We start from the raw sequence: 27,958 nt of genomic DNA on the forward strand, positions 1-27,958 counted from the left end.
CCAGCTCAGCTCTTTACAGTATGTAGTTTGTATTTTGAAGAGTTTTTATGAGAATGAGCTCCACAGAAATAAATAGTACTTGGGAACAAAATTCCCATTGATTCCTCACAAACTCTAGCACAGAAGCTACAACCAGGAGGGAGATGTGGAAACACAGCCATCACTTTTTAAAAAATCCTTTAAAGAAAGCCTGCATGACTCCACCACACATGGAGATTTGTCCTTCCTTATATCCTCATCCAAATTTAATTTGGACAAGTGTTCCCTCACCTCCCTACCAGTGCTCCCTCGAGGTGACCATGAACGCACAGAGATGTTGGTACTCCCTGTGCTCCCCGTGTTTTCCAGTGCCTTGTTTACTTCTAAGCATTTGAATTTATATGGAGAAAGAATATGTTATTGCATCTGTGCAATCATCTTCACTTCAGACAAAAACATACCTGCTTCATAACGTAAATGTGAATCTACCCAAAATTATTAATTATCAATGAGTATTATAATGAGTCTCTGGCAGAGGAGGCTTATTCTAAATGTCTACTGTTTCACATATTATTATAGCATATGAAATTCTGATTAGCCATAGTATTATACACATGGATTTTAAGCTAAATTTCCCAGATCACCTAGTTTCATGGTTGGATTTTGACTTAATACTTGATTTAAGAGCAAAACCCCAGATGTGTGCAAAACCAGTTAAGCACTGTAGGCTTTATTAATCCATTGCCCCAGAGCTCACACTCGGATTCATACTCTTCATTACCCCAGACTGCAGGGAGAAAACCCTTAATAAAATAAAATAAAAGCCGTATTTAACAGGCATATGGAAGTCAGTGGGAGGGGCAGTGGGGAGCAAGGAGGTATCTATGGAAGGGCTCCCAGTGGGAGCGCTCCAGCACTGCCTGGGAGAGACCCTGCGGGGTGTCAGAGCAGGGGGTCACCCCTGCCTCACCCCAAAACTGGGGCTGGAGTGGCTCATCCTCTGCTAAGCTGAACCCCCACCTCTCACCTCTCCTCGTCCCATTGCAAAAAGAAACTGAGAAAAGGGCAAGTACTGCACATCCCACCAGACCCTTCAGATTCGCCCAAGATTCCCACTGGCTGGGGGGAAATATGAGTATGCAAGAAATACAAGACGGAGCCTGGGCTGAGATAGCTCTGTACCAACAGTTATTGTTCGGGGGAAATTCAAGCCCAGCTATTTTTCCAGCCAGCTTCTGTCTGCAGTGGTATTATGCGGGGAAGGCAGGGGGCTGAGAGGATGTACACAACGGCAGACAGATCCCATTTAATACGTCTAGTAGTTAGGTTTCCGTTTGGGCTATGCTTTTCGAGGTACACCAATTCTTTCCCAGTTATTTAAGAGGATTTCACTCCATGCTTTACAGAAAAGGATTTAAATAAATCATTGCACAGCAAACTTGTTCCTCCAACTGGTTTATTTTGGTATCAGGTATATAAGCAAGTGCCTCTGCTGTATTTAACTAAATTATGTAAAACCCACTCAAAGTTTCCTAAAGCTCTCTACAAGTTCATTGTGTTGCTGCAGAGCAGCTCACCGAAGGGCTTTGAGGCGGTTTTGTAAGGAGCCAAAGCCCCATCGCCCTACTCACCCCCCTGCACATTTCTGCCTCTGTTCTATTCAGCCCAGGGAAATAAAAAAAAAAAAAAAAGAAAAGACCTGTTTAAATCACAAAGCTTTCCGAATAGCTACAGTATTGTGCAGACATATCAAAATTACAATCAAAGCTGTACACAATCAAAATCAGATTAGACAATATCCAATCAACATAATCAGACTCGGCGCCTGCCAGCTTTTACACCCTATCTCTACGAACAATTTTCCAAAGCAGAGCACGTTTATTCTATATATGTTTTAAATAGATCGCTAGAAAGATAAGGAAGGCAGATGAGACAGATAGACACTTGGAAGGGTGGGAAAGGGGGGTGATTTATTGTCACACACGGTGCCTCTTGACACGTCCAAGGTGACGTCTCTGTCCCCATGAAGGGTGGTCTCACACAGCAAGCACAAAAGCCATCGTCTCAAACCCTTTGCCAGCAACACCCAACACTCCTTTCTACACCATGTGGGCTACGCTGCAGATTGTATTTTCTATTCTTATGTTAATTTGAATTAAATTAAACAGCCAATTATATGTTATAAGGATACATTACAAATTAGATTAGTGAGCTGGTCTGAACCCATTCATCCCACCAGGACTCAACACAAATGCAGAGAAGCTCACTCTGCTAAAAGGCTGCCTGTTACCATACACAAAAAAGCACGGAAGATCTAGGATTTTCCACTGTCAAACAGATGACAGTTGTTGTGATTACACATTATTCCCCTTCAAATTAAAACACTGCAATCAGCTGAAACAACAAGCCTCTTCCTGCAAACCCTCTCTCGGCTCACACTGCAGGGCTGATGGGTGTTGCCTGGGGTGGCAAACCTCTGCTTCTGCCTGCAGTGGGATGGAGCAACAGGATCAAGCCAAGCACTCTCAGGGAGGGGACAGGGACAATGCCTCTTCTCTGACTCCCTCCTTGCCCTCAGACCCCCATGCAGCTCTGTGCCCCAGCTATAGGGGTTGTGCTGCAGCACCAGGCACCAGGCATGGACCAAACTGCCCTGAGCACAGCACCGGGGCTGTGCCCCATGCCTGCACAGCAGTACCACAGGTGGGTACAACCAAATTCCAACAGCAGCAAAATCGTTTCTAAAACCAGTATTTCCTTCTTGAAATCCAAGTTTGAACAGGGGTCCCTGGACTGTCTCTGACCACCTGCAGATTCAGGGTCAGAGGACAGAGGGGTAGAAGGGAGGTAATGAAGAGTCATGAAGAGATGCACCCATCTTGCTGTGCTCATGCCACACATCTTCCCCGCCACCCTTTAATCATGTCTTGCTGGGCTACAGCTCCCTAGATCTACACCTTGGGCACAGGGAAATATGAAGAGGTCTGTAATGGGGAGAAAGACACCCAGGCCACATCTAGGACCACGAGGAGCCAGAACAGGTAATGACATTACTGGCTGCTCCCTCCTAGCTCACAGGCTGGGAACACACTATTTGCATTCATCTGAGAGGAAAATCAGAATTGCTGAACCCCTTGCAAGCGCACAGGGTGACTTGCACAGCAAAGTCCCATTGTCAGAGCTGCTGGGGCACCAAAGCACCTGGGGGTCTTGAAAACACCCCAATGTGTGGGCCCCTGCCAACACTGCTCCCTGCCATGGGGACGATGTGCCAAGATCTCCCAGGCTTCCCATAATCCCTAATGCTTTTCAGGAGAAGGAGAGAGAGATGGGTAGGAGGCACCCAAAACCCTCAGGATCTGCAGGTGACCCACATGAGGCTGGTGGGGAAGGACACAAAAGCTTGTGCAGCAGGAGAAGGCTGTGAGGGAGGACAGGGAAGTGGTGTGGCTGGAAAAAGGTTCAGGAGCTGGCAGGAGGAACGAGGGAGCAGAATGAGGGAGAAAGAGGGTGACACAGCAGAACCTGGCAGGATGGCCCTGGCCAACCAGGGGGAGCAGAACTATTTGAGGATGAAGAGGGAGAACATGAGTCCCTCCCTCTTGCATGCAAGCTCAAGAAACAGTGCTGTGCACACCCTGAGCAAAGCTGTACCAACCGGGGCCCAGGAGGTTCTGCAGTGCACGTTTGTGGGTGCAGAGGAAGCAGGAGTTGTAGTTAAAGGGTGCCCCATATGGACATGGAGCTGAATCAAGAGAGCGGATGGAGAACAAGAGCTTTACAGGGGTCTGTCTGTCTCACAGGCATGGGAAGCCTGAGTTTTAACAGTAAAATTGAAACCTTTTATATGGCTGGATAAGCACCTCAACTATAAGCTCATCAGGTTGTGGACATCTTCTCTACATGCCCTTAAGCTGCACCTCAGAGCTACTGCGGGTCAAGGAGAGAAGTGAGGAGCCTTCACTCTGGACTGGCAGAGACAGAGCAAGCTGCAAATAGCACCGAGCATTTTCATGGCAAGTATCTACCATTGGTGTAACGCAGCAAAAACGCTCACAACAAAGGAACATGCTTCTGTTGCTGCTCCAGGGCGGGAGAGAAACAATCCCACTTTTCTTCTGCTCTTATCAGCGCTGGGGAAGGTCAGGCAAGCCGTGCTGGAGCCACAGTGGCTGGACGTGTGGTGGCTCAGGGAGCCGCCTGGGGAGCAGGCAGGCAGCAGGGCAGGTAGTGACGGCTTCAGTCACAAAGCCTTCTTGTCTGCTGTGAGAAAGCCAGGCCACATCAGTCAGCCTTTTTACAACACCCATGGATGTGTTTGCACCCGATCAGCAGCGCACCCTGAGACTGGTGCAGGGTTGGGAACAGAGATGCCCATTCCCAGCTTTCACTTTGATCTGTTCAAAGCGCTGGGCCAGATTTGCACTTCTTCTAGCTCACATATACTGGGCTCAGACATTTCCCTGCCTTGAAGCATGCAGAGCTGAGAGGAGAAGGCTCTGAGGCAGGAGGTGGCTTTGGGGACCGGTCTGTCACTAGCAAACGACTCATCTCTGCTTCAAACACAGAGCACGTCTGTGGGTTAACAACATGTCCTGGGTGTCCCTGTGAGACGGCCTGATGGGCACAGCGACCCTGCATACCCTCTGCCATTGGATTCAAAACTACACTCAGTGTTCCTGCTGCTTCATCTTTTGCTCCTGTGCTGTACCTCCTTTTGAACTGCAAATAAAGCCAAGCCCTAGCAAGCTCCCACCAACCACCCAGCAACAAAACTACTCTGCCTAACCACGGCCTGAGCCCAGGGGAGCATTCCCAGCAACCACAGCAAAGAGGAGGCTGTTTTGGATCCATCCACCCACCCCTGCACAGTGGCCAGGTGGCTCCACACGTCCAGCAGATCTGAGACTAAGGGACATCCAGACGTCTTAATGCAGTACAGCTCTTCAGGGACCAGCTGTGATTCAGCCAAAGCCAAAACCACAGCCATCTTTTAAAAGACACTATGAATTCGCTGTGCAGGTGACTCAGGAGGGAGCTACAAGTGTTGAGCATGTCTACAAATTAAGCCTTTAGCTTTCTCCTGCCTTTTCCTTCTTGGAAAGGGAGGAAAGCACTGTCCTCTACAAAACACTCCACAGCTGGCCAGTACCATCTCTGCACTGCACGTTGGTATTAATCATAGAGGATGTGACTTGACCGAGGACCTGGGAAACCATTCTTCTTGGCAGCATGGCAAATGTCCAGTGACCCCAATTCTCCACTGAGCCATGTTCTGTGTGATTATCCGTGAGGATCCAGAGTTGCAGCCAAGCATTGATTCAGAGAAATATTATTCACAGTGAGGAGGATAGAGATTTGCAGTATTATTGCAGGTAAATATTTGCCCTGTCAAATAAAATTCAACAGTAAATACAAGCCTAAGCAAGAACATTTATTCTTGGTAAGGTACAAGGAAATACGCAGGCTGGCATGATCCATCCCGTCCTAATCATCCAGATGACACAAAACACTATGGACTCTGTACCATCCCCCATTTACTAACTAGGTTTTTCCTGCAGATAATGCAGGAGCTTACTGCTATAGGAATGTGACCCTCTAGACACTTCAGAGATTAGATGGGTCTAAGCAGACCAAAACCAGCCTGGCAAGTCTGCAAGGTGAGGAAAACATTGCTATTCGTGAGGCTGAGAGGTGTGACCAAGGGCTACAAAAAGAGCATAAAGAGCAGGGGAGGACACGGAGGTTATGGGGTGCCCCCGCTGTCCCACGAGCAGCAATGGCAATCCCCCACCTCCCACCCGAGCCCAGCTGGACACGGGGATGGCAGCATGACCTGGGGCCCAAGGGCTGTGTCTCCAGGGAGAGACTCCTCTCCCACCAGCATGGAAAGCTCTACCAGGGCAGCTTGTGGAACAGGTTGCAGAAAAACAACCAAGTGGTTTGTGGGGTATCTCAACTATACCAAAGCTGGATGATGCATCAGATCGGTTCAGAAGCCAGATAAGCATATCGCTTTGTCATACAGTGACTTTCACTATTTCTCTTACATATAAAAGGATTCACCATGTGCCAGTGTTCACACAAACTGCAGGGCACACTAGACTGAGAGAAGATCTTGGGCCACATGAAGAGGAAAAGAGCCCAAACTCAATGGAAAAGTGAAAATTGAAGCTTAATAAAGGCAAGCTACCTCACATTTCCTCATAAGCCTCCAAACTGCTCTCCCACCACACACACATTACTCAGCACTGGCACAATCATATTTGCAAGAGGATGTTGATATGTTTCTCTGGCACATGAAGCACAGAGGTTTTCTGCTTGGCACAAAGCACTGAAGCTGCAGGGGAGAAATGTTAGTTCAGGTGGCAGAAGAAGGTGCAAGTCACTTGGACGTTGCAAACTCCAGAGAAATGTTCAGGGGCCAGCAAGGGAAATGGCCCAGTGCTCTCTGCAGGGTGAGCTGGGGGGCTGTGGGCAGGGGTGAGGACCCCTTCGCACCACTTCTCCAGCGGGGGATGCCGGAGGGCTGTGCTCGCACCTGTGATTCCCACAGCCCCGTGCCAAGAAGTGAAGTAGCGCTGATTTTCCGCATCAGCAGCTCTGGGTCTTAGGAATGGAAATTGATTTGCCTCATCTTCGCACACGGAGATCCAGCGTGTGAATAGCAGGGCCAATGAATTACTTGGGTAGAGTTGGATAAATACTGTAAAGAAGTATTTATTAACATGCAGTCACATACAATCTACAAATTGTCTTTGAAGTGTTCCCAGCCCCTTCTACATTAATTTTCACATGCTCAGGTCTTTGACTATGGGAATGTGGTTGAAAAGGGAAAAATGAGTTCTTGCATGAACACAAATGTGCATTGGAAGTGTCTGCACAATCCTCAGTAACAGGCAGTCACACCGGGGAGGTTGGGAGCACAGCAGAGCAGCAGGCAATCTGTGGGAAAGCTGGGCTCTATCTACCTCTGGGCTCCTCTTCCATACCTGTAGTAGTGGGTTTTTAAATCCCAAACAAATATTGGTTCACCCAAAGAGCAAGCATACAGCTCTTCCTTCCCTGTTTGTCACCATTCCCTCTGACTGCGCAGGCATTGCTCTGATGCAGACTCCGCATGCTACAACAACAGGCAGCAGAAAGCCAGCCTCCACCTCAACGACAGCACAACAGGATGGCTTCGCCTTTGAATGGAGCTGCATGTTTGCCTTTAACACTTGTGTGAGTTGACTTTGTCCCACCTGCTATAGACAGAAATCCCATGCAGTCACAGAGCTTCCAAAAGCTAAGCCCGCCAGATGGTTTCAACTAAATTTGATGGCACAAAAAAGTCTCTTTTCTACATGTTTCATAAAACCACAGATGTATGGAAGGGAGATACCAGGGTCCTAAACATTCTTGCTTGCCCTAATAATCTTTGATCTCCTTGGCCAGTTGCTACAGCAGCAAAGGGATGGCTTCGATGTGGTGCCATGGTGCTCAGCAGGATGAGGACTATGAAGGGAACCAGCCAGAAATATTCAGAGGGAACAGAAAATCTCAGTTCACTCAGAAAGATAAAGTTTTGGAAGGCATGCACCCAATTCTGCTACTCACCAGAGAAGGGTTTTTTTTTTGGTTATTTTACATGCTACTGAAGCCAGAAACAACATTCTTGGGACCCTCTGGCCTCAATCTGTCCTTTGGTACCTTGTTTATGTGGGTGTGAAATGAAGAACAGGGTATCAATTATTAATAATCATTTGTATGATGGACAATCCCTGAGATTCAGTTTGGGTAAGGACTTGCTTGTTGCTGTGGTTGAAGGGAGGCATCAGAGGTGATGGCCACTGCCCTGTGCCCTCAGGTACAGCCCAACAGGGCTTCTTGAGATTCAGGATGCTAAACATGTGTGTGTGATTCTGCTGCATCCCCTTTAATGTAAATAAAAGCTTACAGTCAGTTTTTATATTGTCCAAACTGCAGTTGACCTGCATCACCATTTCACGAAAAAAGCTAAAAATAATGGAGTTCTATGAACAATTTATAGCAATAGAAATCAGCCCTATTGTAAGCTTTTAAAAAGGCTCCCAACTCCCTTTCTCCCTCCACTTCTTTTTTTTTTTTTTTTAATCAGTATCTTATCCAGAACTGGAATCCTGTCAAGAATAGTGGATAGCAGAGAACTATAACTTCTTATTATGTGTATAGTGATTTTATGAATTCAGTGGGGAATGAAATGCAATTTTGTCAGACTTGTCTGTGTTCATAATGACCAAGTCAAATTAATCATCGTGGATAATACTCCTGTGTCAGCCATTCAAGAGATTTTTTAATAGAATTTTTCTGATTCATGTCTTGCAGTACATCAGATCTGTAGTAATGCAGGCACTTCTAAAAATCAGTGCAATTATGGCTTCTTGTTGGCCTGTCATTTTCCTGGAATAAAAATGTCTCTGCAAAAGTCATATACTGTACATAAACCAAAATGGAAAACAAAAATATAGTTACAATTAAGCTTGATTTTTTCTAAAGATTTAATATCTTTTTGAGGCCATTATTTACAGGCAATGTATAAAGCATGATGCTGAAGATGGACTGGTTTATCACAACACATACTAATTTTGTCCCGGTTGTCATTCTTCCTTTGATTGCCACATGAGTTAGTGTTTTTTGCAGGCATGGAAATGACTACCCCATTGAACAAACAGGGGATAGGTAATGGGCTTGCAGTCAAATTATTGTGTTTATTAAAAATGTATCCAGGAAAGCCCACACAGATCCCAAAGGCCTCTTGTTCAGGAAAATCTCTGGTTCAAGAAAAGGTTACAGTCACCATAAAGGCAGATATACATACATGGAAGCAGCAGTGCAGCATGCAGTGGTATATAAAGGATTAGTAATGCTGTGTTTATCCTTCTGAGGAAAGAGAGAGAGACAGACCTCTCCCCAGTGGCACAGACAAAAATGAGTTTTGGAAGTACTTACCCCCAGGAATAAAGAGGAAGAAAAATGTAATTCACCTCAGATATCTCAGCCTTTCCTCCTTTCATTGCAAGGCAGCAATTGCCTTGTGGGAGAGTGCAGGGAAGGACCCTGTCAGCCACAGCACCTCCCAAAAGAGAGCACTGCTTGAACCTGCTGGGACAACTGCCCCTCCAGATCCACCTTCTCACGCCACCAAGTACATCCTGGGGAGAAAAGCTCTCAAAACCACTTGCAGGGAGGAATGGAAACCCACATCCTCCCAAGAACTCGACTCACTTAAGCAATCAGACCAGCAGTTTGCCAACATGCTGACCTAAGAGTTGGGCAATACTAGTCAGCATTTTGGGGGAGATAGAAAAGTCTATAATGAACAATTATGGAAGCTCCTCAGAGACCAGAACAATTCATCCCTCCCTTTCACCTGCCTCATCTGGTTTTACTGTCCTTCCCTCTCCGTGCATCTCTATTAAGGTCTTGACATCAACATCTAGCGGCAGGGAGTTCCTCAGGTTCCTTACAAAACAAGACCCAAACTACTGCCTTGCAGATTTGCTGTTGTTGCTTCTCTCAAATGCCATTTTCATGAGACAAAGCATGTCCAGACAGCACCTTCCTCTGCCCCACACTGTCCTGATCCATGCTGAGGTATTCACATTATGGCATACATGGAGGTGCTACCTCTGGACACCCCATCTCCAGCTCTGGAGGCTGAACTCTGTATGGCAACACCATGTCCCTGTAACAAAGCCCTTCAACTTCCAAATAAGCAGATGGGATATTAAGGTTCAAAGTCTGCTGACAGCGTTTTCAGAAGCATTCAATATTGGTTTATGCAAACGTCAGCAATAACCAAAGCTCCTGAAAACCCTTTGTTGCATCTTCATAAGCAGGGCCAGGACTGTGAGGCGTGTTTGATGCGTAGTTGTTCCTGGATCATCCATAGCAGTATCTAGCTTCACCTATGTTTTAGTTACCCACCCACACTGACAAGAGAACTGTTTCATTTTGCTGTGCACTTTTATGGCTGTTCTTCCCTAGTCTTTCAAAGCAAACGTGGCAGTGCTCCAGGGAAAGCTAGGATATACGCAAGCTCCGCTCCACATCGGCAAAATGCAGCCTCTGTCATCTGTCTCACAATCAGCATCCTTAAAAGTGTTTATAATGACTTTTGCCTGTTTTTAAAATGTATTGAAGGGACAGTACATCCAACGGATAGGAGCCAATGGGGATCTAAAATTGAACCGACTGGCCAGAAAAAGACAACCCCTTTTCTTTTCTTTCCTGTTATCTTGCCTGGAAGCAAATACAAGGAATATGATAATATTCTACTGAAGAATATCATGCATTTCTGGGAATTATTTGAGGAGTACAGATTTTACATAATTGCCTTTTTTGTCTCATGGCATACTGAACTTGCATAATAAGATCAGTGCACTTCACAGAAATTCATTGTTGAACTGTACGGATTTGGTATTTTCTGTTGAGCCAAGGGTACATTATATAATGATGTATAATGCACTGTAAGCAGGTCAAGAGATAAGGCGGCCTGAAAACAGTAATGGAGTGCATGCAAGGAAGAATTAGTAAAAAGCACTCTAAGAAATTAATTCAACCTGGCTTCAGTTGAGCCAGAAGGACCCAGAGCAGGAAGGAAACTATAGTCCGTACCCTGCTTGTTCCCTTTCAGTTTTCATCTTAGAGAGTATTTCCCTTATGCTCAAAACTGAAGGTGTAGGGTTAAGGGATTAAAAAAAGCCTTTGTGCCACACTTTGAATGGATGTTTTGTAGCAAGTTTTTCAGTTTTATCTCAAAGGATATGTCCTCGCCTACTGTTCATGGCCAGCAAAGCCATACTCTGTGTCACAGGTATTGGGGCAAACACTGTTTTACCTAGACGTCTGCAGCAAGATCCTCCAGCAAAGCCATAACAGCAACACAACCTATCTCAAGTCTTTTTTTTTCTTTTTTTTTGGTCCCAGCTATGGCCTGATCTTTTTGGTTTTCTCTCTCATCAGCAAAGACAAATTTTCAAATGAAGCCCTGTGTGGTCCTCGCACACCAGGACCGGTGTTTGCAAGGCACAAGGGACATGCAGGTGTAACTGAGGGTACACCACCAGCACGCCTGCGGAAGCAAACGCTGAAAATTCCTTGCTGGAGCTAAGGGGGCAAGCTGCAATTTTTTTCCTAAGTGACCCTACATCACCTGGTTTGATCTCGTCACTGTACATATACGTGGTCTTCCCACGTGCAAGCGAAGTACCCAACCCCAGGCTGCCCTTTTGGTACACAAACTTCACAGTGCTTGGAGTGTCAGTACTGCTCATGGTCCCAGCCCAAACCTACAAAGGCAGAACAAGGGGGATGTTCAACAGCAACATCTCTTGGTACTCTTACCTACAAAGCGAGGGTATCATCCAGATGAAATCACAAACTGGGCCAGCCCCAGTACATTTGCTAAATTTCTACTTATTTAATGTTGTAAGCCAGGCCAGTGTGGCCAGCGGTGGCAGGGATCAGGCTGGGACCTCTGAAGCCCAAAGCATCACTGATCACAAATGCACTCAGATTTGAGCCCACACACTTCCAAAGTCAGACTGGGGATCCCCAAGCAAATTGATGAGAAAGCCGCATATATTTTTTAAAAAAAGTAATAAAACGCAACAGAAGCAATGGCACCTCCCTCCCCATCACCCAGTTTTAACGTGTCTGATTAGCACGAGGAAGGCAGAGATGTGGGGAGAGCTTGCATAATGTGGTGCAATCTAGCACCTCCCCCAGGGTGCCCAGCTGCTGCAGAAGCAATTTCACAGCTCATCATCCATTATGAGATTAAAATAATTTTTTTTCCTCCCGTGAAGTATTAATAAATTGTGCAGGCAGACCAGAGTTAGTGCCATTTACACAAATGGTAGTGAATCACCCACCTAGTTATTTCTTAATGGATTGAGTATCTGTGTTCCTCCTTATCCTGTAATTTAAAAAACTAAATACACGAACCTGTTTATTTGTCTCATCAGGCCCCAAGCCAGCTTTTATTAAGCCTGGGGATACCGAGACAATGTCAGAGCTGCTGCCTCCTGTGGACCTGCCCCAGCACTTTACATGCGAACAATACCAGAACATCCACGTCAATCAATGTGAAAGGGGAAATGCACTACAAAAAAGCCCAAGCCCTCATTGAAATCTCTCCCAGAATTCCCTTACTTTCCCTTCTGGGGGCAAAACTCACTGAGGCATTGCTGATATAATGCTGCTTCCTTGGTACATATAGTGAAGATGTAAAGCTCTAGTCAGAGCACCACTAATGGCTCTTTGAACATCCTTGCTTTATTATGGTATCAGACGAAGCAGGCATGTTTAATGTTTAAACTTCCAACGACAAATGCCTTCAGCAAATATGTTTTATGTATTTAAACAGTGCTTCTTAAGCGCCTGTCGCCTTAGCAGCTAAGGCGCTGCTTACCTTTTTTTTTATTATTTTATTTTATTAAAATTAGGAACATATCAATGCTTTGTGAAATGCCACCTTCTTCCCTCCTCTCCTTCTTCTTTATCCCCAAGGGGAGCTTGAAATCCTTTACCTGTCCATCCACTGCAAAACATTCCAGGCTTCCAGGAAGTTGCCAAAATGGGAAAAGGAAATTAACTGAAATCACCAGTGCAATAAATCAGTCTCCCACATTATCCCAAAGACCCTCAGATTCAGAATCTGGCCCTGGCATGCAGGAGAAGTCCCAAAGCCAGATACCTCTGAGTCAGCTTTGCCAAAGTAAACCTTGAGATGAGATGGCAAGAGCGTCTACCCAATTTCAATCTCAATGACTGGGTTTGGGCGGGTGCTGCCTCCAAAGCCAGAGCAAGCAATGTCTGTCTGTAGCCAAGCATGACCTGGTTTTGGACGGTCAATTATAAATATTACAGATTACCTATGGCACTGGGATGCCTTACTCCTTTCAGACCTTAAGTGTGCAAAACTCATCAGTGTGCCAGACCTCCCAGTCCATGAGATGTCAAGATAATCACCTTGGATCTCTCTACCTCATTTGCATTTACTGAGCTTCTGAGCACCACAGTTACAAGCCTTCCTCCATAACCACAAGTGCAAGAATTTTATTCTTTTACTCACTTATCCAAAGCAGAAGCTGTCATGTCACAAGAGCACAAAGGTGCCGGGCTGTTAGGGAAAGCATGAAGCACCAAGAGACTCATGAGAAAATTGTGAGAATTGTAGCATGGTGCACGGCCAAGTATCCAAATCCTCAGCGTAGGTGTGAAAATCTCAGCCTTAAGCTTCCAATATGTGAATTTTGGGAAACAAACAGATTTTATCTTTAACAATTTTATCTTTTTTTTTTTTTTTTTTCTTTAATAAAAACAGGCTTATGTATGCCAGCTAAAAAAAAAAGGCAGGAACACACACATTGCTGTGAGGGGCTCATCTATGTCCTAAAGCACTGATAGTCTTCAAATACTATCTAAAGGATTGAGCAACCTAGAGTAGGCACCATCCTTTCAGGAGGAAGGCAAAAAGGAAAACCATCAAACTAACAATCAAACCAGCAACGTTTTCCTAAAGTAATTACAACTCTCCATCTAGAAGGACAGCCGGGACACCAATCTGCTGGTGACAGCCAGGAGCCTGCAGCAGTGATCACCCCAATGCTGGCAGGGAGAAAGGACTGTTGTAGGCACTGGCAGCTCTAGAGGCAATGGACAGCATTTGCTGATGCAAGGAAGAGCTTTGCAGAGGAGATGAAGGTGCAAGATAGCTCAAGTCAGCACCATCACCACCTTCATCACACGACCACAAGGGACCCTACAAGGGACCCAACCCAACATGCAAGGCATGAGACAGGAGGCACTCCATTAGCAGCTGCACCCAAAGAAAACCAGCCCCAGATATCCAGAGGTCAAACCAACTGAAATGCGTCATTCATTAAGCAGCTGGAGAGATTTTTCTATTATTTTCACTAGTTTACAACATGACAGGTGGAACCCGAATTCTTCCAAAGGAAATGGGCAAAAGCCGAAGAGCCAAAATGACAGAGAGATGCTAACGGGGAGGCAGGGGAGGCTCTGAGCACAACAGGGCTGCAGGTAACAAAGCCAAAACACTGACCCCGTGGTAAAAATTCTCATTTGCCCAGTATACTCAAGGGCTTCACCTCCCATCTTTCAAATCCAAGCCCACACAAAGCCTAGAGATTTCCACAAACCTGTGACAACTGAGAGCCAAGTGCTTCAACTGCTAATACTGGGACCAAACCGGGTACCTCAAGAATCATACTTCGTGTTACCAAAAAGCATCATCCCAGTCGAGTCCCAAATACGATCAAAATGGGTCAGATCCTTTTGAGGAAAATTACTGGGGAAGCTTGGCTGCAAGCTAAGTTGCATTGGCCTTCGCCATTCCTCCTCCCATCCCTACTCGATATCAAGTAACAGGAATCTCTTTCCAGACTGGAACACAGTGAGGCAGAAGTTGGCAATCAAGGATTGCACAGACAAAAGAGAAAACACACAAGTAGAACAGAGTAGGTGCCTCTAACATGGACGTTGTATCAATCCTCGATGCAGAAGTCTGGAAACCACGGCAAGTAGAACCACACTGCATGTTCAAATTGCAGTGTTTCCAAAATGGAACATCATAGCACGTGCTGCTCAAAAAGCTTCAGAGTTTTCTGTGTTTTAGAGCAGCGTCCTTTTTTGATCCCCAGCATCTCTGTGTGAGCACGATAAATTCATTTCTGAAGTTGCATTCAAGTGCCCAATAATTTCCATCCTTTCCCTGCAGCTCCTCTCTTGACATTTCACAACCAATTTTCTTGTGAGAAACTTAAAAGGCCTGAGCTCACAGTGTTTTGCAAACTAGTCCTTTGTGCATGCAAACCCACATGCGACTGCACACAGAGCTCTGCGCTTGTGCAGGGCGGTGGGTGAAACATCCCATTTGCTCAAGCATCAACATTAACTGCACCGGCAAGAAGGCATGAAAATATTCATGCAAAAATACACAGCTTTCAACTTTCTAACACCTGGGTGAGAAAACATCCTGCTGATTTTATAAAATGGGGCTCCTAAAGCTTTGCTACTTTTGATGTAAATAATGATGTTTCGCTTTCATGTGTCCAGTGCAAGGAAACCTGCCCTGGGATGAGGGGTGGGCAGGTGAGGACCACACACCTTCCTTTTGATACTGGTGTGGGCTCCCAGGCTTGTAGCATCCTGACCTGCATGCAGAACAGTATGACCTGCTGCTACCTTGTGCCCCATCTGCTTGCAGAAGTGATGGGCATCCTCTTCCAGCCTGGTCTGGGGTGGAAACAAGCACCTTTGGGTATTTGTTTCCAAAATGCACTAGGAATTGCCAAAGCCTGGGAAAAAAAAGGCTCCTCAAGAGAAAAACAGATCCCCTGTGTGGGGAGCACGAGCCCTCAGCGCCACGTAGGTGTCTGGTTTTGTTTAGAAGTCATCTGGAATTCTTAAAATAAATTTGCTAAATTGTCTTCCAGAGACTGATGGCTTTTTTTTTTTTTTTCTTCCCTCCTTAATAAACTTTCAGGGGTATCTTTATTGTTATGTCTAATTTTAGAGAAAACTAACATTTCCTGAGATTCAATTTCTCTCATAATTGTTGGAAGGAAACTAAATTGTCTGCTGTAAACATTCACTGTATTGTGTGAAAAGTATCTTTATTACAGCCCACCGGGAATACTAATAAAATTCCCAATCCTAGCCCTTCCTCACTTTTTTTTTAAGCTTGGTCTCTTCTCTTATATACCCATTAATGTAGTTCAAACATTCTGCAGTAGAGATATGAGAACTTAAAATATATTATTTAACAATCAAGGGTAGAATAAAGACTTGTGAGCAGTAAGATCCTTTCTGCCTTCTCTTTCAGTGCTTTCTATTACAGAAAACGAGAATGGCTATTCCATTTGTCTGTGTACGTGCTCAGAGTTAATGAAAAAAATCTCATTAGTTTAGTCTGACATATACTCAATACAGTCTATGTACATATTTTTTTTCATTTTATTCTACAGCTGCAAAATGATACTAAATTTCATCAGATTGGAACGAAAACTGTGGTCTTGGAACATTTCCCTTTAAGGGTCTTATATTTATTCAGAATTCATGAATCATTTTCCAGTAATACAACTATAATTATTCTTAAAGTGTTATGTTTGAAGGTTTAATATGAAATACTTGCAAAAAGCTCTTTTTCACTTTGATAGTTTGTAATCTTCATGGTAATCAGATCAGTTAGCTCCTTCACACAGCAGCCAGAAAAATACAATTTAATATGAATCTCATACTCTTCACTCATGTTTTAATTAAAGTAATAAAAGCCAAGTCATATTTTGCCCTTTACAGTGTACACAGATGCATAGACCTGAGCTATACAGCATCAGCTCAGACACTTTTGATGGCTGCTGATGGATTTCCTAGTTTGAGATAAATTTAACTCAGGCTTGCTCAGAGGCTGCTGGTCATGAAGGCAGCGTCACCGACAAGCAAGACCCAACATGGTCCTCGGCAGAACCGCAACACAGGTGATGGGTGCACGGGCCAAATGCAGAGCTCTGGGTCCGCTTTGCCACCTTTCAATCTGCCAGCAGGAGTGAAGACTGCTGTGACAGTGGTCCTTCAGCTGGGCCCAGCCCCACAGTGTGCCTCCCTGCTAAAGACTAGCACGTCCCTAACTGTCTCTGATTTTTGATTCCCACCCTATCTCTGACCAGCCTGGCCTGGTGCATCACCTGGCAGGGAAAGCTCTAAGCCTTCCCCAAAGAAGCAGCACCCCAGAGGACTGGTGGCATGCATGCTCCCCTCTCTGGGTAACTGCAGTGCACGCTCACCTTCTCCCTGCTGACCTGCACCAGCACGCTCCCCTTGCCTGGGCACCATGGTCCATGCTCTGCTTCCAGGAACACACAGCACACACTCCCCTGCCCCGGTTAACCTCGGCACCCACAGACCCTGCCCAGGGACCCACTTTGCGTTGCTCATGCTTTAAGAAGGGGGATGCCCAGGGGTCTACTGAAGAAATCTTGGAGCAGAAGCAGAACTAACACAACCGACCTGTTGTATGCAGGCACTGAGGCAGCCGACTCGCATGGGTTGGCTCCCCATGAGGTCCCACCACTTTGTTTGAGCCGTGAGGAGTTGGGTACCCCTTCACGCTCGCGAACAAGCTGCCAGAGCACTGCTGGACACCACTTTGGCTCCACCACTCCGCACAATCCCACGCGCGAGTAGAGGGTTCAAGTGAGCGCCTGGCTCTGAACATAAGGAGCTGGATGGCCGCACTCAGGACACATAACCCTCACCATCCTCCAGTCCCTGCAGAGCCCCGAGATGCTCTGCTGAGAGGGTCAGGGACTATGGGGCTGGAGTGGAGCTTAACTCCACACATGCCCAGGGCAGCCCCAGAGCTGATACGGAGCGAAGGGCTCATTCTGCAGCCGCCCAAGGCTATGGAGGGGTTTTCCTTTCTGCACAGGCCTTCATCCAAACTCTGAAGTGGAAAATAATGTTTTCCTGCTGGAAGTAAGTGGCTCCCCAGTTAATCACTCTGTTGTGACGGTAGACCCAAACACCAGCTTGGGCTAGTGCTCTGATGAGAAGTAATCAATCAGTTGGGAAAGGAAATCCCAAGAGCAACAGGCTGGGTTTTTTTTTTTCATATTCCTGCGGCCCACAGTGCTACATTTCCACAAATAAACACAATTTTCCAAAGCAACTCCCCAGAGGTCCATTACAGAAGCAAACCAACCTCTGCAGGAGCCAAAACCAAACCCCCCAACAGGACGCAGTAGAAAATCTTGCTCGTCACAGCTAACCGATAGTGATGTTATCGCATTATCAGAGCTCAGCATCAATTGTTAGCATGTAAAGACCTGGCTCCAAATCACACTGTGTCACAGCGGGTAATTCGGGAGACAAGCGGCGAGGAATTAGCACAGTGCGAGGAGCTGGAGGATCTGAAGGCAGAAACAGCTTGTGCATAAAAGCTCTGAGATTGCCTTTGTCTGAAGTGACAGCCACCACTCAAGGACAACCCAGCACCCTCCCAGGGGCAGCAGTAGCTGACCCGAGAGGCACCTTCAGGGGATTTAAAGCACACATTAGTACCATATTAATGTGATACCTATGCTTCGAAGGTGACCTGCTCCCTCCAGAGCTGCCCAGGTTCCCCCACGTGTAGGTCTCCACCTTGCCCTGGGCCATGCTGACCATCAAAGGCAGAAGCTCTGTGTACACCAGGCGCAGGCCTTTCACAGCACTGTTGAGCACAGTGGGAAATCTTTGACAAAGTGACACTTTGTTTGCTAAAGGATACTGGGCACCACCTTCCTCTGTATTTTGTTGCTGTTTCAAGAGCTGTTGGCTTTATGAACTCATCAGCATTGTTGGACAGCCAGCCCAGGTGTCCTCATACCACAGGAATCACCATGCACACTATCAGATCCCCGTCAGTGTTACTTAGTCTGACCGGACTTCAGCTGTGCTCCACAGTGCTCTGAAGCAGTCCCAGTTACCCCATCTCCTTCACCCTCCAGCACACAGGAAGCATTTCTGGAATCCTGGGTCCACATTTCCTTCAGTCCCACTGAGAGGCATCATGGCATTTTGGTGCCAAGAAACACCCATGTTGAGCCCTCTATCAGAACTCGTCTTGCTATTAACATTTTCTGTATGTAAAACTTTGGATCAAGATGCAGCAGCAGCAAACGATGTTTTGCAGTGGGATACACATTGTCCTGCTGCCGCCTTCCCTCTGCCAGCCTCTGGGTACCCACCACCTCACCAGCCCCCAGGCAGCTGGGCCATGGGCTAGAGCTGTGCTGCCTCCAGCCCTGGACCACTCTGCTGCATTGATTGGGTTCTTATTATTGCTTTTAAAATGTTTTGCTGCTTACAGACTTCTTCACCACAAAAGAAATCAGAGCTCTGTTTGAAGGTCCTCATGTACATTTTGACCACACACCTGGCAGACTGAGGGCTACAGTCAGGTGTGATGCTTCATACAAATGCTCTTTACCATTGGACCAAAAACAATTTCTGAGCTCATTCAGATCCCAGAAAACCTGGGAAAGACTTGGGAAAGAGAAGGAAAGGTTACTGCTCGGACTGACCCAAGGGCACAGGTGGCTGTGGTCACCTGGAAGACCCTGGAGGAGCGGTGGATGCTGTGCCCAGCCCTCAGGCAGTGTGTGCTGTTCCTCTGCTTTCTGAGCACTGCCCTGATGCACCTGAGGATCAACTTCTCCCTCCTGCCTTTGCCCCTAAACATAAATCTATTCAGGAACCTCAGTTCCTTAATTAAATGTCTACACATGAAATTCAACCACCACGACAATTTCCATTTTCTGTTCCTACAAGGTGCTCTATCACCTGACAGGTATCTTCAACTGTATAAGATGCTATTTCTTTTTTTCCCCCAGATGCAAGTGAAACAGAGACTATCCATTCTGGTCTAGGAACTGCTTAGTTACATTAGCTTTTCACTCTGTGATGCTTGGTGGTTGTTTTTCAAACACCCTATTGTTAACAACTTAGGAGTCCTTTGAAACCAAGGGTAGAAGATGATGTTTGTTCTGCTTCTAAGATCAAGGGATTTTTTAATTATTATTTAAGCACTACAGCCAACCCCCCACCAGTAACAGAAGCTTCTCTTGCTATGACTAAGTTACAGGAATTGCTTCCTGCCTGCACCTTTCAAAAATTACATTGTCACACAGGAGTTCATGCAAAATTCACAAGCCTGGATCATCAGCTGTAGTTATGCTCACCTCCAAAACCCTGCCTGGAAGGGTTTCCATTAGCTGCTGATTATAACAAATGACATGTAACACTATTGTTCATTCTAAAATAGTACATGAGATTCTTCCTGAATTGTCTGCTGAGAAAGGCATTTAATATCTATCAAAGTCTTCCCTCTATTTTTTGTTCTCTAGGACAACATATGAAATTATACAGTATTACTCGATGAACAGCAAGGAAGGAGCAAAATATGTATCTTACCATGGGTGCCTGCTGCAGCACACACACTCCCAGCTTCCACTGCACTGACAAACTCTGTTTAATCCTCTCTTTCAACTCTGAGTCTCTATAAAGCTCTCACTTCTCTTCACTAGGGGTCTTCGATATATATATATATATATGTTCTAGCAATATTTGCAATATATCATTGTAAAGGGATTAGGGAGTCATCAGGTTTTTACTTTAAGCTGTACTCTGCCCCAGTTGTGGTTGACTCTAGACTTCCAAAATACAGACTGTTTGGAGATTGGAAGAGACCAGGATGCTGTAGAGAGGTAAGAGAGTAAAGCCCGAGGAGCACAGGACTCCTGGAAATTCAGATGCATAAGAGCTCTCCACGCCTGGGGGACAGATTCCCCCTTTTTTAAACCCTTCTACTTACATCAGTGATTTTCTCTAACACTGACCATCCGCTGACCATTATCTGTTCCTGTCATCAATAGATCAAGCCAGACAATAGCCAAAATCAATAGACTGTGAAGACCCTGAGACATGTCTCCTCAAAGTTAAAACAAACCCAAGTTTCTTCATAGGCAAAGGCCAATCAGAGTCCTTAGAAACACAAAAGTTAATTAGGGAATTTGAGTGGAAATTGCACAAAGAATAGCCTCATGGTGGGCTCTAATTTTTCCTCCACCACTCTGCTATGCAAACCTTACCATGACAAGCCTCAAGAGAAGGATCACCCTAAGGTACTGCTCAGCCATGTGTATGGTCTCCTGATTTCTTCCAGCCTTTCTTCTGGAGCAAACCCATGTCTGAGACAGTGGCTGTGGTGACAATGAGCAAACTGCTGCATCTTATGAGCTTCAGGGACAAACAAACTGCTGGAAACTCCTCCAGATTCACATGTCCTGGTAGGTCAGGGACCAACCAACATGAGAACATCTTACGTCTGAGCAATTGCGTATTGTCACTTCACTGCCAGCAACAGAGCATCTCTACCAAAGCCACTGATGGAGAGAAACCCGAAGTCTGTACTGGTCCTCTTTTACAGCTCCCTACTAGGGAGGAAGGAGCAAGAACGAGCGGAGGATGAGCCGCTCATCTTCATTAGCAGCACCAAAGTGCCCTCATGCTGCCCAGTGCTCCATGGCCACCTCAGGACGGCAGCCGGCGTGTTGTGGCTCTGTGGGCCTGAGCGGGGAAGGGGATCCCCCGCACCCGCACAGCGCAGTTCTGCCCCAGGCCCAGGTTTATTTTACCAACTGTTGACATTTTGCTGCAATTCAGCTGAGACTGGTGGGAGGCCCAGGAGGTGGGAGGACAACACGTCTGCCAGTATTATGACAAGGTTTGATGGAATATTTTACAGCAGAGGCTGCCAAGATGAGCTCTGTCTAGTCTGGAGCGTTAGCAGAATGCGAGGAAGGTATCCATAGCTTCCCGCACCATCATTAATTTCTAATTATGCCGTCGCTTGCTTTCTACATTATTGCTTATTTACCAAACACAGCTTTATTGTACCGTCCAGTTCCTTATAACTAGCAAACCCATTGTTATGCTAAAATGAATGTTCTAAATGTTATTTATTATTTGATAAACCTTGTGTAACCCTGAATGGGGACATTAAATGGCAAGAACACTACTTCAAAATCCCATTTTAAATAAGTCACCAAGACAGCTGTGCCTTTATAAAACACATTAGAGTGGCACTCAGAGCACATATGGCTCAGGGATATATACAAATTATACAATTTCTGTCATTCGATCAAATAAGAGGGACGTTTTGACCCCAGAAATGAGTCAAATGTAAGTTGTAATTCAAGCCCCACCGGAGGCCCTGGCGGTAATGTATCCTGACGGCTGATCAAAGAGCCCTGACCATTTGACCCACCAGATCAGCGACTTACTGTATCTATTATGGCTAATACAGACCCGAGCTTGAAGATGTATGGAGATAAACAGATAAAGGGCAATAGATACAGTAGATAAATGTTGATTTATACACACCCAAGCACACGGATACATACGCAGATCGATTTCATATGTGTGGAAAGGGGCAGGTATGTATAACCCCACACTAACGTTTATACAGGAACACATTTGAAGACAGATGCTGTATGTGAGTGTGTGCACATGACATATAAAGTCTCTTAACTCCATTTCCCTCGGTGCATTGGTATAACCCCCACACTCAGCTGAACCACTGCCGATTTGCACACAGCCAGAGAAAAACCCACCTTCTATTTAATGCACATGCTGCCATGTACAAACACGTCCATGTCCACGGATCTACTTTCTCAGCAGTATAAATGTGAGCAGCTCCACCCATGAGTTACCCAGTCTCACCCTAATGCACACAGCCTAAACTAAAGCCCTCTTTGCTGCTCTGCAGGGTCATCAACATCAGGTGTCTCACCAGGGTGGGTGAAATCAGTCTTTTTTAGTGCTGCTCTGCAAACCTGCAGCCCCCACATATGTCTGCAGGACAGGTGTGGTTCCTGGCAGCCGAGACCTGATGTTTGTGATACACAGATGGGCAGCATGAGTATGCCAGCAAAGGCATCACATAAGAATAGCATTAGAGGATGAAATGGTGTGCAAATACTTTCTGTCAATTTAACTATCATATTTTCAACACTCAGTAAAGCAGTGGGGTCCTATCTGTGTTCTCAGTTACAAAAGTAAGGAGTTGCTTATGTTGATGCATCTCCCTGGCCTGAATAAACTACTGATGTATAACAGGATTTGCATGAGGAGTCACACAAATTAACTTGTTGGTACAGAAACAGGCATGTTGCTCAGCTGGAATAAGCCGTGCACTGAAAGCTCCTGGGAACAGGCAGAGTGCAGGATCAAAAATGCCCAGCAGTAAGTAATCATCTGTTTCCTCCTTCAAAGCTGCCCATCGCCCTGCCAGCAGACAGAGACATGCCATGGAAAGAGGAGAAATGTGACAAACACTCCCCTAAGGCTTTCCATAATGTCCCTCCAAGGACTGGGCACACAGTCGCACCCCTGCTCTCAATAAGCCGAGGGATGATTGTCCCCAAACCCGTGCCAGAACCCGGCCGTTCCCACACTTTGCACCATCCTCAGCTCCCCGGAAAAGTATTTCCTGTGTTTATTCACCCATAAGGTGGGATAACGATACCTTCTTGCAGGGTATTCCCAGGCACAGTTAATTGATATTTATAAGGCACCTGTGGACTCTTCCTGCAAGTACAGAAGTCTTGATGCCAAACAAAACCAAACTCATTCCTGTCCAGCTACATGAGGAATTTCCTAATCTTTGCCTTTTCCTGGGGTTATTATAAATTATATCTTAATATAAAGATATTTTCTTAATGATTTTGCTTCATATGGGTGGTAATCTGTCCATTCCTTGAGATTTTTGCATTACTTAATTCCTTGTCTTTGTTTGGGGAGGAGAGGGAAAGAAAGAAAGAAAACTGACAGGGGTGAGGAATGATGCCCTGCCGACTTCATGAGACACAACAGATACCTCAGTCTTCTCAGGGGTCAAATGTCTGTGATGGTTTGATCAGATGTCAAGTTGCATTTATACTCTGGCCCCTGTTGGGGGTTGAATTACATTTCACATTTGACTCACTTCTGGGGTCAAATGTCCCTCTATTTGATGGAACAAGAGGAATTATTTTCTCCAAGCAGGCTGTGCCAGCATGAGTCTGGATCTGTCAGTGCTCTCATTATGTTTTAGGCTCCTCTATTTCTGCATTTCATTCTCAGCTGAAACCAACCCCTTTTGGGATGACAACAAGAAATGCAGCTGATAACACATAAGCAATTCTGTTGAGTAAGATGAGGGGAAGAAGCACATCAGCTGGCTTTCAGTTGCTTCGGAAGGTGCTTTTGGTTTTTTTTTTTCTTCTTACCACCAGGTTAGCAGCTCTGCAGGGTAAGGAGTGATGAAGGAGAGTTAAGCAGACCCTGGGTTTACCGCACTCCTGCTGTAAAATACCGCAAAAGCTCCTTAGGATCCAAAACTGTACAAGGGGCTGAGATAAGGCTAATGTCAGGGCGCTGCAGGATTGCAGTGCTGCCCAGGGACTGCTCAGCACAGGAGCTGCACTAACCACACTGTCTCTGTAGCTCCAGCTGTAAAATGAGAATAATCTTATCTGTGTGACGGGAAAGGATGACTCAAGAGCTTAAGCAGTTGCTGGATCTCTGGGTAGAAAGTGTAAAGCATTGCACTGACAGGTAGGAGCCATTTAAACCCCTTGGGTTTAAACCAGGGCAGGGGCAGATGTGATAAACTGAATTCTACTTTCCACCTAACTCCTCCTAGGTATTTTGAAAGACAAATCGTAAGGCAATACAGAATTTCCTATAACAAAGACCACTGCACTTCTTCCATCTGTGGACCCCTAAAAATTTCCCAGCTGAAATGAGGCCACACACAGCTGCATTTCTTGCTCTCCCAGCCCTTCCTACTCACCTCAAAGCACAGTGGGGCTGCAAGCCCTGGTGTGGTCCAGGCAATTTCATCAGGACAGGCCCACCCCAGGCCACCACAGGTGTGCTGGTACCAGGGGAGATCATTGTATAGTGCAAAACTAGGGTAAATAAGCAAGCGTGCCCTAAAATGAGCAATGTGAAGCTAAGATTTCCCACCGTTAATTCTGGATGTCCCAGCTCTTGCATCAGGCTCAATGTGAAGCTGTGTCTGCTGCCAAGAGCTGCAGATGCCTAATGGTGCCCTGCACAACCAGTTTAAGACACCAGGCCCATTTATTACAGTGTGATGGCTTCAGTAATTATTATGTATGATTTGTCTTTGTCCCCAAGGATCCCAAGGGCTGAGCAATATCCCACGTGTGCTCCACAGGCATCTTGGGGCCAGTGATTTAGCAGCCTCTCAAGTGAGATTGTGAAACCGCACTCCTGCTGTTTAACGTACTCGTTCAGGTTACAACAGGTTTAGCAAACAATAAAAAAACATCTGGAACCCCAATTTAAATAGAAGACTTGTGTTATTAGTAATAAAGTCATGACTGGTGCCATAAAGCGCTCTCTGGTAAACAAGTGCTGATGCGCAGGTAAATAAACGGAGACGATGAACTAATGAGGGTGAGTGGCGAAGGCTGCTTCTCATCCTCCCCAGGCAAAGCTCGTGCTGGGTGGGAACCACTACTGACGTCCTTGCAGGGTGTGAAACAGGATCCTCACCCTCCCTCCCCGCTCCCCTCCTGCAACCCAGGGGAGGTTATGGGGGTCACTGCAGCATCCCATGGGGTCTCCTGCCCTGGCAGAGCCCCGGGTGCCACCTCTTCTCTTGCACCTCTTGGTCCTGCTGCCAGCTCTTTTCTGACTGCCCCAAGCGTAGCAGCACGAAGAGGAGAACTGGAAACACAAGACAAGACAAACTTCTCCATCTATTTTCCATGTCAGTCCCCACACCCCACAGAGCTTTTGCTCTAGGAGATAAAGAAGCAGCACCGTCCTTGTGCACAAACCCATCCCTGTAACTGGGGGTATCTGCCCCCCACCCACACTCTGCCAAGAGAAAGATACTTCCTCCCTTTTCATCCTTAACTGCTATTTAAAAATAAGAAATAAATGTCACCAAGTAAATAGAGAACAAATGAAGAGTAAACTTCTATTTCCCAGGTTACAGGGTTCTAAGCTGGTTTGGTTTATCCTTCTCCCAGGTTCAAACAGTACACGAACTCTCCACCACATGACAGCCTCTATTTTTATTTGGAAGCTAGCCCTCCTCGATTGTGGCACAGCAAACCATTCCCCACGCTGCAGCATCACTTCTGATTTCCCTCCAGCTGCCCACCCATAGGGAAAGCAAGATGGAACAGGGGCTACAAGGTGATTTCTGTTGATGTAGAGGAGGAAACACAAATGGTTCACTCCGACCGTGGTTCAGCCCCAGTTCAGTGCCATCCCACGGGCACATCATGGCCAGGGAATGTGGCTGGCTGTGGACCTGGTGCTGGCAGCCCTTCCCAATGAGGCTGTGAAATATCAGTCCCTTGGGAGTTTTTAAAGGCAGAGTATTTAAGACAAGTGCCCCTGTTAACATTCACCACTTGCTCATAGGCCTTGCACATCCCTGGGGAGCACGGGAGGGGAGGGGGCTGACCCCCCAGCTGGGGCAGCTTGGGGTCACCCCGTTCCTCTCTGTGTTTACTCAACCTCTGGCAATTCCTGGCTCTGATGATCACATGCTGTTGTTGATCGACTACATATTTGTTTCTGCTGAATCACTGGCACGAAGTTTGTGGTTCCTTCCCCACCCTCTGGAAATTCTTCTCACACGAGAACAGGTCTCTTCCCACTCCATGGTGCTGGTGGCTTTGCATGACATCTCTGAAAGCCAGAGCAGGAGCAACTCTTCTAAGCAATGAGCCAATGCACTGTTGCACTCCAAGAAGGTGAACAACAAGTTTTCATCCTGTTTTTGGTTTAATATGCATGTATTTTAATAGTTGCTGGTATCTGAGTTAGATAGACCATGGTTGACTCATCAGCCTTGTAATCCATCATGATGCTGCAGTAAGTACCAAACCCCAGCAGCAGGAGCACGCTGTAACCTTGCCCCAGGCTACACACACCAGCTCCAGGGCAAGAAGAAGCTGGCAGCATCTTGGGCTGGATAAGAAATCATCACATGGCTGCTTTTCAAATTTTGCAACACATCACCTTCACATGACATAACCCTGCAGAGCCCATGATGCATGAGGCTGTGTTCAGCAGGGCCCCACAACAAAATGGCCCAACACAGCCTCAAAATGGAATGCTGAAAAATATTAGCAATGAACTTGCACTTTCCCTCACAAGGCAGCTGGATGTGATGAGATGCTTTGCTCTGAGGGTGCAGCATCAGGCACCTCAAAGATACACCAAGTCCCCAGCACGCTCTAGTCACTCTGGGCCACTGCAGGGGGACTCAGACAGGACCATCCCTCACCTCCTGGCCAGGAGGACAGGTATGCATGTGCTGAAGTCCTCGTCTCTCAGTAGGACCTAAGCATGGGCCTAACTTTACATGTTGAGGGCTGCGCTGAAATGGATGTGCCTGTTCCATGTGTATCCAAGTCCAGAGAGAGTCCTGAAGGCTCAGGCACCTGCGAGATGTGAGCACTTCTATTCTAGTCCTCCACGTGTGGGTTTAGTTCCAAAACAGGAAACCTTTGATTCCTTTTTCTCCCCAAACCGGCTAACTGTTGATCTATTTAGCAACAGGAAATACTCTACGTGAGGGAAGGAGGCACCTGAACTACACACAATGCTTGGAAACCTCACTGCATCCAGAAACACCAACTGCATCTTCATTTTGAGTGAAGGATGCTGAGGTAAAGCTTTTCAGATTCACTGGAAAGCTGGGCTTCAGCGACACACAGCAGCACCGGCATGCAAGCACATCCCTCTCCCTGTACCAAGTGCATCTACCACTGCTCCCTGCCAGCAGCAGAGCTGACAGCTCCGACCTCCTCCATGGACCCTTCTGATGTCCCAGGAGTGCAGATTCAAAGAGAGCTCCTAGAATTTGTGCCTTGGGAATAGCCTAAGTCCCCTAAAAAAATCTCACCACCCTGTCCACCGACGTGTAATCGACGCTTACCTGATTTGCTGATAGAAACTCCTGGGCGTTGTCATTCATTCCCATGTACATGTTCTCCCCATCAAACTAGAAAGACAAGAGAAAGTTAGAGTTAGTGAAGTGCCATCTGCACACTAAAGTCATGTGCATCCCAAAGACTTTCCCAGCTCTTCACGTAAAGAGCCAAAATTCTGAGAAGAAAATCCTGAGCTGCTCCTTTAAAACTTTTGAGCATGTATGAGCATACATGCATCATGGTTATTGTAATGGGACACAGTAACGCAGCATGTTTATGTTATTTTTTCAGCCAAATAATGAATGAATCCTCCAGTTCAAACAAATAAGCCAAATGTGTGCAAAACCACGTACCCAGCAGCAAATATCACCCAAATGAAGTTCTTGCTAGAATTCCTACTAGACCATCAACCAGCTTTAAAA

General features: G+C 46.2%; 1 protein-coding gene across 1 annotated transcript in view; it reads right to left on the bottom strand.

The window, feature by feature from the left end:
* The window catches only part of TOX2 (TOX high mobility group box family member 2), a 153,808-nt gene that overhangs the window by 64,467 nt on the left and 61,383 nt on the right, over positions 1–27,958 (bottom strand). The window contains exon 2 of the mRNA XM_074920466.1: positions 27,542–27,607. Within this exon, the coding sequence (XP_074776567.1) occupies positions 27,542–27,607 (66 nt within the window). The remainder of the gene's footprint in view (positions 1–27,541; positions 27,608–27,958) is intronic.

The sequence above is a fragment of the Athene noctua genome, chromosome 16, assembly GCF_965140245.1.
Source record: "Athene noctua chromosome 16, bAthNoc1.hap1.1, whole genome shotgun sequence".
NCBI lineage: Eukaryota > Metazoa > Chordata > Aves > Strigiformes > Strigidae > Athene > Athene noctua.